The 20,846-nt window shown below is 37.8% G+C and overlaps 2 protein-coding genes across 2 annotated transcripts; one reads left to right on the top strand and one right to left on the bottom strand.

Moving 5' to 3' along the window:
- Positions 1-273: 273 nt before the first annotated feature.
- On the bottom strand, positions 274-20,634 carry pnoca (prepronociceptin a). The gene is made up of 3 exons (XM_085465722.1): positions 20,483-20,634; positions 3,949-4,079; positions 274-1,895 (listed from the first exon to the last, which is right to left on the bottom strand). The coding sequence occupies exons 2-3, from the start codon at positions 4,066-4,068 to the stop codon at positions 1,281-1,283; spliced, it is 735 nt and encodes a 244-aa protein (XP_085321848.1). The 5' UTR covers positions 4,069-4,079; positions 20,483-20,634; the 3' UTR covers positions 274-1,280.
- Positions 7,726-9,693, top strand: LOC146718252 (zinc finger MYM-type protein 1-like). The gene is made up of 3 exons (XM_085464817.1): positions 7,726-8,345; positions 8,770-8,884; positions 9,092-9,693. The coding sequence occupies exons 1-3, from the start codon at positions 7,906-7,908 to the stop codon at positions 9,617-9,619; spliced, it is 1,083 nt and encodes a 360-aa protein (XP_085320943.1). The 5' UTR covers positions 7,726-7,905; the 3' UTR covers positions 9,620-9,693.
- Positions 20,635-20,846: the final 212 nt, after the last annotated feature.

Here is a 20,846-nt window from a genome sequence, read left to right as displayed (position 1 = left end):
ATGAAAAGCTCACAATGAAACTCTGGAAGGTCTAAATCATTTCCATCCATCTATATTGTTTACAGCTCCTCTCTCATTGGATCAGTATAAAGATTCTATTATTAAAGCTTATGGGTTAAAGCCATGGGCTACCACTAGATTACTTACATGTATGCCTACTTGATAATTTAATAGAGAGACCAAATAATTTTTTCTGCTCTTCCAAAAAAAATGTCGTTTCAAATAGTCATCTGTCTTATAAAAACAAAGGAAAAAACACTTCAAGACACAGAATCAGTTGCTCCATGACAAGCCACGAAGGAAATATTAAACTATATTTATTGACATGTTTAAATCCAGCTATTTACAAGTTATAATAATGAGCAAGAAAAATATTCCACACTAGCACAGTTCAAGAACCCAACACTTTTTGTACACACTGGCGCTTCAAGAGCCAGTTATGTATGTTGCTCACTTGTACATGAAATAGCAATAGCCCTGTCTCAGGTGTATTTTGGCACAGTGATAAATCAACAGATTTGAGCTGATTTTTTTTTCCATTTATTTTCCACAAGTTACATACAGATTACTTTACATTACTGCTGACATTACCCAAACCATAAATTAAAAGAAAAATGATGTTGTCATTTTAAAGAGACTGACTTTTGCATTCTGCTCCAAGATAGTGGTATATTTAAGAGAGAGGAACTTACACATATTCAACATTAAGGATGCATGTACGCGTTTTAAGCATTACTGAAATAATACTAAAATTATTGGTTAAAATAATCATATAATACCTGGTAGCAGAACAGCAAGGATTATGCTACCTTTGTTGGTAATCTGACTGCCAGATTGTATAAAACAGTAAAATAAATCTACATTTTACTGTAAATCATTGCAGGACTACTATGGATTTTAAAAGTAAAAGCTTCCTTCAAAAGTAAAATGCCAATCAAATGAAACTGTTACATTTGATCAAGGGAACAGAATGGGAAGTCTGAAAAATGAAGAGTTTCAAGAGGTGGGAAACATGCCAGGTTATATGCAGTTTCAAAGGGCCTAAAACCTCCACTGGAGCATCAAACTATATGAGTGTTCAAAGGAGAGTTTGATAACATAAATACAAGGAATGGGAAAATAGAATCAGCACTTCAAATATCTCAGAACATCAAGGAACTCCAACAGAAGTCTCCGATTATGGGCTTCATTTTGGTTACTTAGATTTAATAGGTTTGATGATGTCAGACAAACATTGACATGTTAGTGACCGGACTACAAAACAGATCAATGAAAAGACTTCAGACCTCATTCTGTTGAGTGAGGTCTTCTGACACACTGTTGAACTCAGTGGCCCGAGTGCTCATCCCCAGATACTGCTTCAGGAACTCACTGAAACGTTTTTGGTTGTTCCACTTGCGGGCTGACTTCCGAATACCAACAAAGCCCCCATACCTCTTCTGGTAGGATCTTCCTGGAGACATGAGTCTCCTGTGGCCGTGCCTCCCTTTTACAAAGCCACCAAACCTTTTGGAGATTAGCGCTGCATCTCCCTGCCCTGCTGCCACATCAGGGTCTCCTCCTTCCTGACCTTCCTCCTCCTCTGCATACTCATCCTCCAGGGATATCGCATTCTGGGAATTATAGGCAGTGTTGAGGTGATTTCCCTTCCCACCCAGATCCCTCTCCTCTGCATCAAGTCCATGGGTCACATGATCAACCCTCTGTAGTGCAATAGGAAGAAACAAATGTCCATTCATCTGCTCGTCCTCCCCAGGAAACAGAGCCTCCACCTCCTCCTGAGATCGTTTCCACACTGAACCACTTGGGGACAAGATTGGTGACAGCAGTGCTTCACGACAGAGGTCCCATGAGGAGGATGGGGAAACGCTGCTTTCGCACTCAATGAAACACACCTGACAAAGACAAAGACAGGAGATAATCTTAATTTCCCAGCTCCCAACAGAGGAGATCTTTGTAACAGACAAAAGTTTGCACATAAGGTAATCTCTCAGATAAAAACACCAAAATAAATAATGCTGCTGCATTTAAAAAAAAATGATAAATAGAAGCATGCACATCACTAAATTCGTATTTGTTTTGATGGTAATGTAATATCAACCAAAGATGAATTACAGTGAAGACTGAAGGCATTCTCACAGTATTCTTGGCTGACAGTCACACACTTACATCATTTTACCAGTTTCCACTTGATATCTGAGTTTACTGATGCTGATTCCCAGACATACAACTGACAACACAGCTGAAGTCCACAAAATGAAAGGACAAGGTTTATGACCAGATCTGTTTATTTTTGGCAGAGCTGTTTATATCATCTCTTAACAAATATTAAAATGAATCATAGTCATTGGTTTGCGCCATACAAAACCATACACCTACTCATGCTGACACGCTAATGACACTGACTAACATAGACTATTTGATTACTAAATTGATACATTTTGGATGAAGCTGTGTCTTTCCCATTATGGCTCCTGAGAAATCCATGACACACAAAATTAGGAAATATAACTATTACATACAACTGAGAAACTGGAAAATGCAATCATTGTTAGATGATTGGGTAATCTGAGTCCTGAACACGTCTATGCATTAAAAGCGTAGACATTTACACATGTGCTGCAGTATTAAAGCACCTGATCTGCTAGGGCTGCTTGAGTGGAAAGTCCTTAACTTGAAAAATGCCAAAATCAATAAGACAAAAGGACATTGATTAGATTTCTGCCCTTGTTATCACCTCTTTCTTCCACTTCAGCTGTTCAGTGGGCATTTGTGATATGTCTACATGTCTGCCTGCCTGCCTGCCTGCCTGCCTGGGTGTCTGTCTCTCAAAGAACACTGACATACACTAATTTCGAAGATACTACATGTCAACTACTACATGTCAAGCACTAATGCTAACCTCAGCCCAAACCCTAAGCCTTAAATCACATCTTCACCGTTAAATAGGGAACCTGTTTTTCATCACCGAAGATGACATGTGTTGATGCAGTATGGATGCGGATCCATTCTGTAACTGGTATGCTGGTTTGTGTTACTGGACTGCATCTGTCAAAATAAGATTGAGGATTCGAACATGTAATGCATGAAATACTGAGGTGCTTGGAGGGCTGCAAGATTTCCAAGTGAAATTGAAAGAAATTGAACATTTAAATTAGCAAAGGAGTAAAAGGTGGTCAGCATAGCTTTAAATAACAATTTGTCTTTAAGCACTAGGCTCACTTGAGGTCCCTTTAAATACCACACCTGAGCTAAGTACCTAACACTAACAGTTTAAAAGGTTATGTTTTAAGCCATGTGGACTTGAACGTCTTCTAGTGTGCTCCCTGCCAAAATTGACTTAGAAGCAGACATGCCATTAAGTAGAGAAAAACAACCACCAGGCATAAACACGAAGAGAAACATACATCTATCCCCAGGAATCAATTAGCCACAACAAATTAAAACTCAAATGCCAAAAGGGTAGTTTGTTGAGTCAGTCAGTGAGGGAGCTGTTGAGAGGATGAGATAAATACAGGGAGGTGGAGTGAGGAGTTTCCACTTTATATTCACTAAATGAAAATAATACAAGTGAAGAGATTTATTTAGCGCTATATGTTAGCTGATTTATTAATGTGAGAGAAGACCAGTTTTGCCTTCATGACATATCTGCTGTGCATTATTATGTTATTAATATTTCATAGCTGATGTGTAGCAAAACTGAGCTTCATAGTAGTTTCATAATAAGATATTGTTGAAAAATTATTATGCATAATACCATCAACTACTGATTATATGGTTGATGGCAAATAATTAATAATTATTGATGTGAAAGTGAAGAATAGCAGCTACCTTTTAACTGCTCCCAGTTGACTCTTCTGTTGCCTTCACCTTTGTGACTATGGGTCACTCTCATAACCACAAGCGTGTGTGTGTGTTGATGTGTGTTGATGTGTGTTGAGCCCTTACCATGGTGTTAAAACTGAGCTGTTTGGGCAGGATGTTGTTGCAAGACAAGCAGTCAGCCTGGCAGTCACTCTGTCCAGGATCACAGAGACAGAGCAGAAGCAGAGCCACCACAGTCTTCATGGTCCCACCTTCTGTTGCACAACAGGACAGAGGAAAGGCAAGTGTTCAGTCCAACACTTTGATACTGAACTAACTACATCTCGGGTAACTTACATTCTGTAGTGTTTGGTGAGTGTGTAATTTTCAAACACTATCTGTCTTTGCAGAATAGCAGAGTAATATACTTCTATGTAATATAATATCAAATTGCTATGAAAAGTAGTTTCAGCTAAATGTGCAGTGATTAAGTCCGTATCTTCTGATATGTCATGGTTTGCCTTATTTTCTTGACACCAATAATAATTTCTGCGAGCCAAATAAAAATTGAAGAAAGGGACAAGGAAACAAATCCCTGCTGAAATCATAACTGTATGTCTATCAACGAAGTTTTGTTTATTTGTGGTGTCCTGCTACATTACCTATCAGGGTATCCAAAATCAAGCATGCAGTGTAGTCTTTAAAAAGCACTTTGTGCTTGTTAAGCCCACAATGTCATTTTCAATTAGCAGCATATTGTGTAGGCAGTATGAACACATGTTTTAAGCTAATGTGACAAGCTTGTTACAGAGTCCTTACTGTAACAGTTAGGGAGCAACATTGTCATAAATTTGGACTCGTGTTTCTGGCCACGAGGCAAATGTAATTGTAATATTCTGTCTCATTTAGCTCTGTTTTTTGTTTCAATACTAGTTTTTTTTTTCTTACAAAGTCCTTGGGGAAATATAGCTCTGAAATTTCCCTCTAACTTCAGGTGCTAACTGTGTCTCTCTGACGCAGATATTGTACAAAGTATCCAACACATTTTTACAGGGTTTTCTATGGAAATATCTGCTATAGTTGATAATAGTATAATAAGAGAAGTTAGCATGAGACAAAGCTGTTTATTACTGTCATATTTTATCAATTAGATTGAGTTTTAGGTTGGGTTTTTTTTACTTTCAAATATATTTTTGATGAGACCTTGGACTGAGCTTGCCAAGCTCATTATTCTAAATTCAGCTAAATATATTGACAAAAACCTCAGTAGGCAGTTGATGAGGGATGAGGGAGCACTGACTGCATCCCTCAGTCAATCTGCCTTCACCTCTGCCCATCCCCGAAAAAGTACAGGAGAAGTGGTTTTGTTTAGTTGAACAAGTTAGCCTGCCTCACTGACTCACTGACTCTTTAAGTTAGGATGTGTAGTTCCCATCATAGCTCTAAAATACCAGTCAATATAAAGCAATAGAGCTGAAGTAGCAGACAGATTTATGCACCTTTTCTTGCAGTCCCACACATTTCACTTGGTCTGTTCTATATTACAATCTGTGTTCTTTCTAATAGTGACACTTCTTTCTATGTATTATATCAATAATAATGTTGGTATTTCTTCTCAGTTTGGCATTATGGTAATGACAGTATTGATTTTTGAGCTGGAACTGATCATATTTGGATGAGAGGATAGTTATCTCCTGTAAGGACTGAAAGGTGCATTCACAGACTGCATGGATGCATTACATTTGACAATTAGTTTTAAAATAAACATTCAAGAATTACTAGAATATCCTTGATGTCCTTGACCACACCACTACTGTTCTATCAACTGAGGTTAAGCCAGCCATTTGTGCAATTAGTGTCATTATGTCACACAAACATATAGCTACTATTCAATCATTAGTGTGCTAAATACTTTCGATTAATATCACAGTAATAATACATAGAACTGAAAGTCACTTTTAATGCAAATTATTTTTTAAATAACATTTTAATTATTACTGACACTAATAGCTTGAACTGATACTAATAGCACAGTGGCACGGTGATTAGCACTATTGCCTCACAGCAAGAAGATCCTGAGTTCAATTTCACCATCAGGGGTCTTTCTGTGTGGAGTTTGCATGTTCTCCCTGTGTTTGCGTGGGTTCACCCCAGGCACTCCAGTTAGTTAGCAGTTAGTGGGGTTGGGTTAATTGGAAATAGGGGTGAATGTGAGCACAATTACTTGTCTTTGTCTATGTGTTAGCCCTGCGACAGACTGGCGACCTGTCCAGGGTGTACCCTGCCTCTCGCCCTAAGCCAGCTGGGATAGGCTCCAGCACCCCCGGGACCCCGAAAAAGGATAAGCGAATGGATGGCTGTTTTAAACTTTTACTAGCTTCTCATCAATGTGTGATTTGCACTAAATACTGTGTAGGGCAGACAAGAGTTCAAGAGGAAAAACAGCACATCCACATGGAAAAAAAAGAAATACTGAATGAGTGTAAGCGATAAATGAAACAGCATACAGACAGGGACAAAAACAAAATAAAACAGTTTGACCTTATTTTGGTAGGAAGAGTCTGGCAAGTCTGACGTCAGAAACACAATTACGGTTTTCGTCTCATTAAACAAACTCGTTAACTCCTTTAATTGATGCCTCAATAATGCCTCCGGCAACAAACTGAGTCATTGTTTCTTGATGACAAACAAATTTGAACTCATATGCACAAAACAGTGGAACACACACACTTACACGGCACACAAGCATATGTCCACACTGTATCTGTACTTCAATACATTAAAACAGACAGTACTAAAATGCAACTTTAACGGCTGGTTTAAATTATCTATTAAAACAGCTTAAAAAAAATTTTGAACTAATTTGTCTTCAGTGAAAAACTTTTTTAATATCTTAGAAATCTGGAATTTATTCAGGGTAATTAAAAAACGATAGAAATGTAATTGCAGTACAGTTCAGTCCAGTCTCTGACAACTCATGAAAAACAATAGCTCTGCAAAATTAATCAGCCTTCTCGTGTGCAAACAATAAAAGTGTGTGTCAAGTCTTTAATCTGATGGGAAAGAGGGTGGGTTTGCCAGTGAAGGACAAAAGAACATCACAGCTGTTTTAGGCAGGAATGTAAGACAGATGGCACTGGATTTAGACAAACAGCTTGTGCGCATTCATGTGGCCACAATACATCTCGTTCTCCATCCTCCTGTCACTGAATCTGTCCCTGCTTGTTTTCCAAGAGCAAGAGGATAATGTGCAAAGATGGCCACATTTCTCTACTGAGATGTGGTCAGAAGAGGAAAACACAGGTGAGCCACATATCCTTAATTTAGCAGTGAGTGAAGATAATTAAAGACGTACTCTTTGTTAGATAAACTGGTTTTATCTAATTACTTGGTTTTATCTCAGTTATCTCATTTATTCAGCCATTTGCATGGCAGCAACTCAGTGCATTTAGGCATGTAGACATGATCGGTGCAACCCGTTGAAGTTCAAACTGATCATCAGAAAGGGAAAGTAAAGTGATCTTGAACGTGGCATGGTTGTTGGTTTATTTCCCAAGTGTTTGATCTACTGACATTTGACACAGCTATCTCTGGGGTCTACAGAGAATGGTCAGCAGTGGCGGCTGGCCCATAGGGGGCGCTCGGGCTCCGCCCCCCCAAATGTGGAGGAGTAAAAATATATATTTTTAAAAAATTCATCAATGATAGTTTTACTATGTGTGTGCCCATATACAGCCAGGCGTATTTTAACATTTTCACCAGCTGACTCATTAAAGTTCAATCAACAAACGGTGTTTTTCTTCTTCTGGGGCGCTCGTCAAAGCGCCCTTGATATGCAGCGAAATAGCCTATCATTAAATGGTTGCCAGGGGAAAATAATAAATATTTGACCTATCAGCGTCGCTTAATTAAATGGTTTGGGGGCGCTTAAAATTGCGCCCCTGCAGAAAACGCGCGAAGATTTGCTGTTCTAGAATTTTACCTCAGTCAGTAGCCTAAGTGAGCTATAAGGTCAGAGAGAGACGATGGCAGCGTAAGATACAGGACATTTATGCTAACGCTCACTACGTACATTGTTATGCCCATCAGTTAAACCTGGTAATGCAACAAGCAACCTCCCACATCCCTCAAATCAGTCACTTTTTTTCCGACATAGCAGGATTCGCTTCTTTTTTTACTAAATCGAGCAAGAGGACTGCAGTGCTTGACGAGGTGGTGGCGCACCGACTTCCAAGTGCATCGGCAACCCGTTGGAACTTCAACAGTCGTGCTGTGAATACAGTGTATGAACATAAAGACGATCTGGTGAGGTGTTTTCAGACCATCCGTAACAGTGAAGGATTTGATGCCCCTACAAAGAGAGATGCCGGTGGTTTCGTGAGAATGCTGGAAGACGAAGCTTTCTGTTTTTTCCTGGCCTTGTTTCACAAGATAATGCCACATGTAGACATGCTGTATAACCACCTACAGAAGAGAAACATCGATTCTGTCACCATCGCAGGGATCACCCAGACATTCATCAGCCGCATGCAGGCTATCAGGTAGGCATAAAAGCATAAATATGTAACCTAGAATAAATGTTAATTATCTATGCATAGATTCTATCAAATTCTCTGCATATATTCTGTGTTCTGTGACTTAAATGTTTAATGGAATTCAGATAATTTTGATTTATATCAGCCTTTGAAGTAATTTTATGAAAAATATTTGATTAAGTATATTTGATGAAGTATATTCCCAGTAATGATTTGATGTAGCCTATACCATAGGCTATTTCCTGAAATTATGGCCAGGGCCTTTATTTACTTGCACTGGTTTTCCCCCAGCCATTAAACCAGGTCCGGTTATTAATTAAATCCAGTAATTCCCGGTAATTAGAACACAACCTTTGTTTGGTTTGTGTTTGGTTAATATATCCCTATTCAGTTTTCAGAAGCCATTAATGAAACTTATGTATTGGATCAGGGAGGCACTTCCTAATCTGGTTGTGGATGAGGAGTACAGGGGACCTGTTCAAGACCCACCCACAAAGAGACGGAGAACATTGGGGGAAGACAGGCAACACCATTTGGCACTGGAGGTAAGCACTAGCTGCTTGGTCTGATTTAAATCGGATCATCAGATAAAATCTAATGACGATGCTGTCAGATGTCATTTGATATAGTGGTCATGACTGTTTTCTTTTGTTATGGACAGATTTTTTTTTTCAGAATAATGATTAACATGAGACATGTGCCAAAGTCTTACCACTGAATCTAACTCTTACCAATTATATATTATTGGATAGGTGTGCGACACCATTATGAGCCATGCCAAGGAGAGGTTTTCTTTCACCAAGCACCTTGTCAGCGCCACTCTGTTGCAAGGAGACTTGTTCCAACAACACAGCAAAAATTTTCCAGATGCAGCACTACAAACCACAGTGGAAGCCTATCCCTCATTGGACAAAGCCAGACTTAAAACAGAACTGTCCCTGATCTACGACAACGAGGAGTTTCAGAGTTGTAGTGGTGCGCTGGCGCTCTATCAGGTTCTGATGGAAAACAACCTTCAAGACACATTCACCGAAACTGTAAGTCTTCTTAACATCCTCATCACCACACCAATGACAACATCAGAATCGGAGAGGTGTTTCTCTACTTTAAAGAGGATAAAAACTTTCCTGAGAAACAATATGGCTCAGGATCGGCTCAACGCTCTGGCTATGCTGTCCATAGAGAAAAAACTCACACAAGAACTTCCTGATTTCAACACCAGGGTCATCGAGAAATTTGCCACTCAGAAAGACAGACGAGCAAAGTTCTTGTACAAATAAGAACCCTTAACCATATTTACTCTCTTTCTCCATCCCTCTCTCTTTCTCTCTTTAGCCCACCCCCCCAATCAGTTTACAGTTGTTTTCAATAGTTATTTTTCATTCATTCAAAAAAAAAAAAAAAAAAATCTGTTCATGTTCATTTTTACAAATCTATACAAATGGCCAGAATATGGTTGTTCATTTTTACAAATCTATACAAATGGCCAGAATATGGTTGTTCATTTTTACAAATCTATACAAATGGCCAGAATATGGTTGTTCATTTTAAATTTAAATTAAAATTGTGTTGTTTGATGTACTCATTAAATGGGTCATTTTAGTCGATATCATAAAAATTGCCCCCCCTGAGATTTTTTTCAGGAGCCGCCACTGATGGTCAGGAAAGAAAACCTATCCAGTGAGCAGCGGTTCTCTGGACAAAAAGGCTTTGTTGATGCCAGAGGCCAGTGCAAGAACATCTCAGAGTGTGTCCAACTTGAAGCAGATGAGCTACAGCAGAAGACCACACAGAACTGGCATCCTATCATATAGGAACAAGAAACTGTGGCTGCAAGTGACATGACCTCACCAAATCTGTACAATAGAAAATTCTTAAAAGGTTCTGATGAGTCTCGATTTCTGTTGTGGTATTCAGATGGCAGGGTCATAGTTTTGTATAAACAACATGAAGGTATGGATACATCCTGCCAACTGCTGGCGGTGGTGTAATGGTGTGGCGGATATGTTCTTACCTCAAACAGGTAAAAAGCTTTCTTCATCTTTCAACATCTAGCCTCTGTTTTAGGAATACAAATGCATGTCCCTCTGTATGCTGGATTTTAAATTATGTTTTATTTGCTTGTAAAATGGTTGCATTCAGACAAATCCATCTTCTCTACCACACAGATTAATGTTACGAGATGGAATAATTTAAATAAGAAAACAGTGAGCTTTTACCTTTAAACAAATCACATCTGGTTAAATCATGTTCATCAGGGTGAAATCATGCTGCTGCTTTTTGAGCTGAGCCTTTACTATCTCAGTTTTAATATTTTAGTATACTATACCGCTATACTACTACTAAACATTAGTAGTTATGCTTGCACCAAATGACTGCATTGCTTTTCAAGCCAATTTTCCATGTTTTAATTAAGGATTAATATTACTGTAATTTTATTTTATTTATGAATCACAACTTTCTGATTTTGTTAAATTGAAAGTCAGAGGGTGAGCTTCCAGCCGTCCATGCCTCAGTCTATTTTATTCCACTTACCGTATTCTAGGTTGGGCAATGGTGGTAACAGGCTAAGTAAATATCCTTCAACCAGAAGGACCTAGAAACCATTTTCCAGGTCCTTCTGGATGATTCTCACACATTCAGTCTAGATTAGATACATAATCCTTCCAGTGAGTTTTTGGCCTGCCCCGGTGCCTCTTCTGGGCTCTAGATAGACAAGATTTTTTTCAGTTTGACGTGCCTGGAAAACTTCCAAAGGCATTCAAAAGGCATTCTGATGAGAAGCCTGAATCAGATCAATTGGATCCTTAGCAGCAGCTTTACTTTAGGCTCTAGATGTCTCAGCTCCTCACCATACTGTATCTCTCAGGCTGAGTCAAGTCACACTAAAGGAAACTCCTTTTGCCCATTTAAATCTGCCACTTCATTCGTTTGGTCACTTCTTAGAGCCTATGACCACAGTTGAGGGTTTAAACATAGATCGATCAATTTAATGTTTTTATCACAATTTCCAGTTACTGGTAGAATATTTCACTTTAGACTGACTGACCAACAGAACAGTCGCAGAGTTATACATCTATACATTACTACTTCAACTAAGTCAAATGTTTTGGAAAGGTCTAAAAGCTTTTTGTTCAGATGATTCCCTCTTTCACAAGTTTCAGACAAAATAAGGCAACTGGCTAACCCTGTCAGAATAATATGATAAGTATTCTTAATTTTGTAAAAATTCAAATATGCTTGGGCAGCTGTCATTGGAGATGTAATGAGCAACCAGTGCTACACTTTAGGGAACAGATGACTATCCTATCTGGGCTAACTCTCTCACTGGCAAAGAACTAAGGCCCGATTTGCTATCCAGAATATACCAGAAGAGAACGAATACAGCCTGATAGCACTCACTGAGGATATTGGAGTACAGATATGTGTGCAAACAGAGGAGCCCTGAAGGTAGTGTTTATCTATATTTGACGTCTTTTCTAAATTGTTCAAAGCTCTGTAAAAATGAAGCACAGTGTGGATTTATTCTCAAGTCTGCCATGTTCTCTTGAGTGCCTGTAAGACTCAATTATTCTGCTTTTAATTAACTGATTAACCACTAAATAAACCAGTTAATTAAGTCATTACTGTGTGGCACTGTGCTGAGGCGCTACTGATGGATGTCTGCAGTCAAAATGAATAAGTCCAGCCCCCCGATGAAAGGAAATGCATTTCTCATTAGTGTCCAAACCAGTTATTTCTCACTGATTCTCAAATTGTGGGTCATAAAGTCAATGAAGGTTGGGGTGTGGCGAGCTAGGAATAATATGAAGTGAAGCTAAAACATTTTTAAGAGGAAATAAACACTGAATGGTTGTTTCAGCAACCTCTATGTGATTAAAAATGTAATGGTATGCATTTTCTTTCATTTTCTATAATAAATAAATATATTTTGACACAGGAACATAAGTTTGTACTTTGAAAATATGTGTGTACATTTATTTAACTCTATAATCTTCAGAATCTTCTAAATTACATCAAGGAAACTAGAAATAAGTGCTGTTAAGGTTAAAGAAGGTTAAAGAAAGGCTTATATTCCAGTCTAATTTCTGGTCTTGTCATCCAGCCACATACACCTCACTATAAGGACAGCCCTCAGAAATTCTCAAACTATCTCACATCGTATTATCGACTGTTTCCACCAGTGTTTCTCCCCATTATTGCCATTTTCTCATCAAGAATAGGAAATAAAAAATAAATTACTCCCAGCCTGAAGTACGGCTTAAAGCCGGATTATTTACGCGTGGCTGATCGGGGAGCAATGTGCATCCGTCTTGGAGTGCATCTTTTTTTAAAAGCAAAGCTGCAGATTATCGGGTAACTTATGTAAAGACCACAGTATTGCCAAATTTGCGTCCGTGCACCACGTCAGGGTCTCCGCTCGGCTGTAACTTTCCTCACTTTTTGTTTCCTCTGTGATGCCAGACACACTGTAGATGTGCATATGCACAAATGGCATTACAAGGCTGTGTGAGTTTAACTGTTGTCTGCCAAATGATGATGCAATGCTGATGATATGATTGCAATGACTCTGTTGTGTGGTAATGACTGGCTCTGAGTCTCTACTACAGACAATGCTCACTTTATGAACTGATGTGACAACCGCCACTTGATTTTAAACGTGAAAATTTGACTTGAGGAAGATGATGGACCATAAGTATAAAGGGGCAGCAAAATTGTATGAGTATAAAACAGATTACTATCCTCAGTGCATAGAGAGTTCGTGCAAATCCAAGTGTCACAAGCTACCTCTCTAATATAATTTTCTTAGCCTGCCTTGAATTTCCCCGTCTTATCTTTCTTTAACTTACTCTGCTACTTCACCGGCTGCTTTTATTGTAAGAAAAAAAAAAGGAAAAAAAAGCGCACAGGCGCAAAACAAAGTGGTAGTGAATAGTTTCATCATGTTTTATTATTTCATTCTACATATGTACATTTATTATATTTATGTTTATAAACAGTGTTGGTCAAGTTACTTGAAAAAAGTAATCAGTAACTAATTACTGATTACTTCCTCCAAAAAGTAATCCCGTTACTTTACTGATTACTTATTTTCAAAAGTAATTAATTACTTAGTTACTTAGTTACTTTTTAAAAACACGATTTACAACCTGAATAGGTGATAAAGCGATAGATCTTTCAGCCCAATTCTACTTTTTCTACATAATCCATCATACAAAATGTAATCAAATGGAAAAGTCCCTTTTTAAAACTTGTTTTATTAGTTTTAATCTTTTAACTTTATGCATCAAGCAAAAATTTAATTATATGCAACATTCTCTGACTGGAAGAAATTTGTTTAATATTTAAACCTATTTTCTGCACATTCCAGCACATAAAATATTGTTTTTGTGTGCGTTTACACTCACTCTTTCAAATAGATGCAAGTAAAACACAGCAGAAAATAAATAAAGTCAAAGACTCAGCGGTCCTTTTGCTCTATTTTCACCTGTAAAGCAGGAGTCGGGTAGGCGGAGGTTTACCCTGGTGCAGGTGTGCCGCAGCGGTCAGTGGAAGAATCCGCGAGTTTCTCTTTGAATTTCCCATTACGTTGTAGCGCACTCGGTGCTTGCTTGGAAGTTTAGGGGGGTTTTTTCGCTGTAAAAAGAAGTTTTCTTCCCACGCACAACGGACACTAATGTTTTTGTCACTTTTTATGGAATCAAACTCAAAGTAAGGTCAGTACTTCCACACTTTAAACGCCGCACGCTCATACTCTCTCCCGCACTCGATATATTATCCATTGTTGCTCTGCACACAGCTGTTTTCACGAACGTCGCACTCGCTTACGTCACTGTTATGAGACATTCTTGCAAAAAAATCACAGTTTTAGTAACGCAGTAACGCAGCGTTCCTACGGGAAAGTAACGGTAATCTAATTGCCGTTTTTGCAATAGTAATCCCTTACTTTAATCGTTACTTGAAAAAAGTAATCTGATTACAGTAACGCGTTACTGCCCATCTCTGTTTATAAATATATGAATCTTAGGCATGTAGACATAGTGAAAATAACCTGATGAATTTTAAGCTCTTGTTAAGAATGAGGAAAAAGGATTATTCTGTATGTGCTGAACTTAGAACTGCTGATCTACTGAGAAAATGGTGTGAAAAGGCAAAACTGTCCAGTGAGCAGCAATTCTCTGGGTGAAATTGCATTGATGATGTCAGAGGAGAATGGCCAGACTGCTTTGAGCTGAGATGAAGGCAATACAAACTCAAATAACTTGCCATTACAACCAAGCACAAGAGCAAAAGAGCATCTCTAAGCCCACAACACATCAAGCTTTGAAGCTGAGAGCAACAGAAGACCACAGCAGGTACCATTACTGTCAGCTGAGAAGAGGCAACTGAGGCTACAGTTCATACAGGCAAAGCTGGAGAACAGAAGACTGGAAGAATGTTAGCTGGGCTGATAAATCTCAAACTCTGCTGCAACATTTGGATTGTACGGTCAGAATTTGGAGTAAGCGTGGAACCATCCTGCCTTGTATCAGGTTCATCCCTTTACAGCCACAGTGTACCCATCTTCTGATGGCTGCTTCCAGCAGGATAACGTGCCATGTCACGAGGCTTAATTCATGGATGGATGGCTTATCACATCATCGATGTGAAGCTGACGAATCTACAGCAACTGTGTGACACTATTATGTCAATATAGACCAAAATCTCAGAGGAATGTTGAATTTCTCCTAAGGGACAATAAAGTATATTTTAAAAATAGTAACTGGTGTAATATGTCACGTAAAATTTTAATGCAACGCGTGCTTAAAGCATTTTTTTTTACACTCTTCTGAATCCTTAGTTATGTACAGATTATTTTATGGGCTAATTCAGCTCAGACAACTTCTTCATAAGGAGTAAAATCCTTCCAACTCTTGCAGGAGTGAGGACGAGCAATTTTAAAGAAATATTAAATAACTGGAGTGAAATCACGATGTTGGTTTTATAAGCTGATGAGTCGATTTGACAGGTAATTAAATGTTATTTAGTCTTCTGCCTGCAGCCAGAGTACATTTTCTGTCAGAAAAGAGACTGTGAGTGACAACCTGTCCCAGGCCCACTCAAAATACATTGTGCTCTTTGTTGTAATATTGATGTCTAACTGGCAAAATGGCAGTGTGGTCATTGACGTGACACGTTTCAGGAGAGCAAATAAATCTTGGACATCAATACATGATTCTTCCTTATGCCTACGAGCACTCTTATACTCCCCTGTTATCAACTCTTCTTTTCTTTTAAGACGCCGTTTCAGTGTCTTTTGTTCTTTTCACACTTTATGCTGCTATTTTTTTCACTTGCACTGTTTTGTTTCCCACCAAAACAAGATAACATTTCTACTACAACCTCTACTTTTTCTGCATGTATGTCTCAGTATCAATGTTCCAAAAGCTATAACTCATCTGTGTGAAAAACAAGGTTTATTTAAGTTATTTCTTTAAACTTTCTCTTTCGTGGTCAGAGGTCATGTCAGTTGCACCATTACTCATATAGTTTTGTGATTGATGCATCTGTGATTCGATAAATCTCAGATTTGAGGAAACATTTAGAAAAAGACCTCAAGTTTTGTTTTATTTGGTTTCTGGGGGGGAGGGGGTCATGTTCCCTGTCAGTCAGACTGAGTGTGACGTAGCAGCTAAAGCCATTAACAGCAGACACGCTAAGCTAAATCAATTTCCTTTCTCAATGCATCTAATCACCTGAAGTCAATTGACGTTGTAGAGGTGACTGACACATACTTACACAGAGGTCACACCAGACTGGTTTCCCAATGATTTTTCTTGTTATTATTGCACTTTTTTCAAGTTATTACAGAGATTCACTGACAGATGACTGAAATGAACAGGTCAAGTTGTGGCTCAGACTGCACGCCCTATCACCAAATTTCCTCAGTAAATTACTAACTCCTGATTTGGAACATGGATATGCCAGACATAATTTCCCTTGAACTTAATTTACACTTTGATCTGTAAAGTCAAAGCTGTAGATCAAGTTCCTTCAAAACCAGATTTTTTCCCTCTTTCACTGCCTACCGATTTACTACAGCATGATGTCTTTCACAGTAATTTGTAGTAGTAGTTTGAAAAGTTTTAAAAATCTAAATGTTAAAATGATTTGTTAATAAGTTTAACAAATGTTTATCATTTGTTAATAATAAAAAAAATTACTGTATAGTGTTTACCTGTTCATTTATTCATTTTTAATCTTTTCTTGTTCTATATTATTATGACTATGTTAATTTAATTACAAGATTAATTAAAATCTGACAGATTCAAAAGGTATAACAGGCTGCAGGAGGTGATTGAGGTGGATATGAGACATACAAAGCACTCAGCTTTCTTGTAAAAAAACATTTTTCACATCCTGCCTCCCATCACTGGCTAGTATTAGGCAACAAATATAAAAATAAATAATTTTGCCTGAGGCTTGTACGTCATGCATAATAGCATAGAAACGTATCATGTTTCAAATCTTCCCCATATCAAAATGTAGCAGCAACAGATGTAGCAGGAACTACAAGTAAATATTGCAATGCAAGATTGAATAGTAAATATATTAACAATTATTTGTTGCTTGCCAAATGCACTAATGATCAAAGCTTTGTCGTTGCCGTAATAGATATAAAAAAAAAATCTAATTGCATTTATGTCTTTCTGCTCTTGCAATTTAGTTTGAGGAAGCATGCAATTTCAAGGGAGTAGGCTCATCATTTGCCACTAAGAAGGTCACATCCAGGTCTTTTAATATATCCACGTGTTAAGACAGAGGGAAAGTATGGAGACTGTATCTAGACAGCAATAATCATGACTTCTAGTTTTTTTCTTGAGTAGATATCGAAGAAATTAAGTAACCTTAAGTAGGGTTTTCTTCCTCAACAGACTGTATCTGACATGAATCATTTCTATTTGGTGTTGAAACAGAGGGGAAAAGTGGAACACAGCAAGACGATAAGGAGAGGGGTCTGTGAAAGGATAGATAAGCATAAAAGGATGGCTGGAGATCCTGCTGTGTTAGGAACATTGCATCTTTGGATTAAGTCCACACGTTCACAGGCAGTTCAATGCTGCTGTCAGAGATGTGTACCCCGCCACTATGCCGTGTGACCTGTGATCCAGCAATCATTTCCTCATTCCATTTTCCCCTTCTACCCTAAATGAGAATGTTTTGTGAGTGTTAACGACGTGTATCCATATAGAATAGAATAGAATAGAATAGAAAAGAAAAGAATTAGAAAATAACATGTACAACAAAATTGTAGGTTCTTCACACAAACTGTGCTGGAATAAAATATATATATCTCACTATATAAAATAATGATATTGTGGAATGTATTTAGTGACAGGAAGAGAACTGTGGATTAGAAGGGATTTACAAGCCAGGAGAAGCATTATATTTGATGCATTTGGCTGAAGGCGTGAGTTGAAAATATTTCCAATAGGGATAAGAAATGTAAGAAATTTTCTTGTCTGAATAAAAACTGAGAAATTAAACTTGCAAGACAAGCTATGTCATGAACAAAAAAGCTCAGAGCTCCGTGAGTGAGCCTTCTTTTGTCTCTTTGGATTGATTCTACAATGTTTAAGATAGCTGTCTTAGATATTTCAAACATTTTGTTTGCAATTACAGTTTGTTTTGAAATCCCATCTCTCTCACTATCTCTCATTGTCACTTTGGCAGTGTTTGTCAGGTTGTCTGCAGGTACACAATGAAATCGCCCACAAAATGAAAGGATGTTCATCACTACAAGATTATGTGTTTCACAATGGTACAACTGAGCTACAATATAAACCTCATTTTGCATACATCAGTATCTCTGAATACAAAAGCGTGTTTACCTAAAACCACCCACACCAAATCCTCAACTTCTTTTCAAAGTATTCCTCAAAATGTAAGCATTACATTTTTATAGTGTTATTTAGTGTTCATGCAGCCTCACCAAAGACATTCCTTATCTGGTTTTATTCAGTCAACGCAAAACACCTGCAACGAGACAGCTATAGGAACATCTTCTACCCTGATCTGTTGTACCCACAGGAAATTTTGCTGTGAAGTGTAAGAAAGCAGACGCTTCTTTATTATTATTTTTATTCTTTTTAATAGCACTGTCTGTAAACATATTCCTGAAGATGAATATAAACTGACACAAGACCAAGGATTAACAGTTGTTAAAAAGGTCTTTAAACAAAAGTTTACTACAGAAAATTCAATCATCAGTGTTGCCTTTGTTTAAACAATTTCTTTGAAGGTCAAAGGAAAAGTGTGCCCCAGGCTAAATATAACCTTAGGCTAATTATTAATATGAAAAAAGATATATTCAAATTTGTTATTGACTTTATAAAGATTTTTTTTAAGAGATTGAATAAATGCAGCTCTTAGTAATCAGTTTATTAAATGCCTAAAGGCACAGGAAGAATAATATTAATAAACTATGTAAGAAGGAGGCTGCTGCTATTTTAGTACTACTAATGCAAATAAATGACAGAAAAATAAGATTCATGTTTAAAATTGATTGATTAATAATTAGTTACAATGATTAATAGTAAATTAATTATTACATTTGTTAGTTAGACAACATGATTCATTAATTAAAGAAAATTAAAAACTATAATGGATGATGTATGTGTCATCAAATTGTCATTTGATAAATCTGATAAAAGATCCAACCATTTTAATCAATCCTATTAGCTTGATTCATTACTCCAGCTCTTGAACGGGGTAATAAAGAGCATTGAAGTCTGGAGCAAAACGATGGGCCAGATGTGTCCAGGTGCCTTAGATGTCAATAAAATCTATTTATATTACTTAATTGAACCTTTTAGTCTCTATATTTTATAAAGGGAGCTGAACAGCTGGTTCTGAATGACAACAACAAAACAAGCTTGAGACTTATTCACAGTTGTTGTCAGTAAAACCCTTGATTTCTGAGCCGCTACCTTTTAAAGTAGCAATGTTCATTCCAAATTACACCAGTGACTCAAAATAAGCTGAGAGCAGTCTATAAGTACTACATGAGAGCTCATACTGGTTAATGTTCATGTAATTGTTTTGGTCATAATTAACCCAAAGTATTTTTACTTTAATGAAGAATGTGGCAGAAGCTGTCATTAAAAACAACATAACCTTCAGGCAACTGCGTCAAAAAAAATCGAAAAATATTCCTCTGATGAAGGGAGTTCTGCAAAATCTTACCCTCATTAGGCAACATGAGCTCATCCAAATTACCTTTCATTACTTCAGATGAACCCAAACAACATATCCCTGCAAAGAGTCCCCTTTCATTCCTGGATCCTATCAGCTGTGAATCAGAGCTTGATGATTAATGACAAATCATGACCAGCAATTTATGACCTTTCTATCTGCTACCTGCCAATGTGCTTACAAATTAAAATGCATGTGTACTCCTCAGATGCAGCCTCTTCACGTCATGCTCTGTGTTCTGTACATAACTTTCTGCTTTTTAATCAACACTAATAGCTAACTTCTTAATCATACATATTAAGGAACATTGAGGTCTGTAGCTGCTCTTTAAGAGCAGATGCATTGACTCTATTGAACACAAAGTGTTTAACCTGAGGTACTGTGTTAACTCACACTGTCACTTACAGTTTGAGATATTTTTTATATTTTTTTTTTCAGTGAGATTAAGCTCAAATGTCAGAAGGTAACGACCCAGAAGTAATTATTACTCAGTAATTATTAAAGTAATTATCCTGGGAGACTCCAGCAGGTGTGGGTGACAGAGTAGCAATGAAGACACGTACTGACTGGGATAATAAAGCTTTACTCTTAAAAAGGACTCACTGGTTTCTTCTTTCTCCTGTTTATCTTGTATTTTCTGTTAAATTTAGATTTCATTGTTATCTTTTGGGCTGTCTAAACAGGGCTTGCAATGCAACATCACTCACCCTTAAAGGAACTAAGACGAGTCAAATGAATGTAAATGTATAGTTTCTATGGGGTTTCTTCAACAATACACACAACAAACGGTTAGTGCATGACAATACTGAGAAAACTACAAAGGAAAAAATTCTTTATATAAAGGTCAGAGGTCAAGCAGTTTCTTTTCCTCCTGTACTACTCCCTCCTGCTCGCCAAGGATTCCTTACCTGTCCTGGGGCTGCCAATAGGAGGTCCCTTGGGTGAATGCAGTTTGTCAGCGTATGATTCCTTTCTTCTGTCTCAGTGTGGTGTTTCTGGCTACGTGGAGGCTGGAGGCAGCTGCTCTTATAGGGACCCACCCCTCCACTTCAACCTCCTCCTTCTGCTGTCTCTCTTTCTCTCTCACTCTCTTTCTTTCAAAAATCCCTCTTTCATTACTTAGAGAGAGAGAGGGATGGACAAGGGAGGAGGAGGCAGAAGATGGGGGAGCAAGGAGGAGTCAGGAGGTAGAAGCAGGGCTGCAAGGAGAAGACGAAGATAGACGAGAGATGGTAGATTAAAAAAAAACAAATGGATAACGTGTGTGGAAAG

This window comes from Copadichromis virginalis, linkage group LG1, assembly GCF_057382275.1.
Source record: "Copadichromis virginalis isolate Kocher_CV1m ecotype Utaka linkage group LG1, C_Virginalis_male_GT1.1, whole genome shotgun sequence".
Lineage (NCBI taxonomy): Eukaryota > Metazoa > Chordata > Actinopteri > Cichliformes > Cichlidae > Copadichromis > Copadichromis virginalis.
Note: the sequence above shows the minus strand (reverse complement) of the source record. Positions and strands in the feature narration are given on the sequence as shown.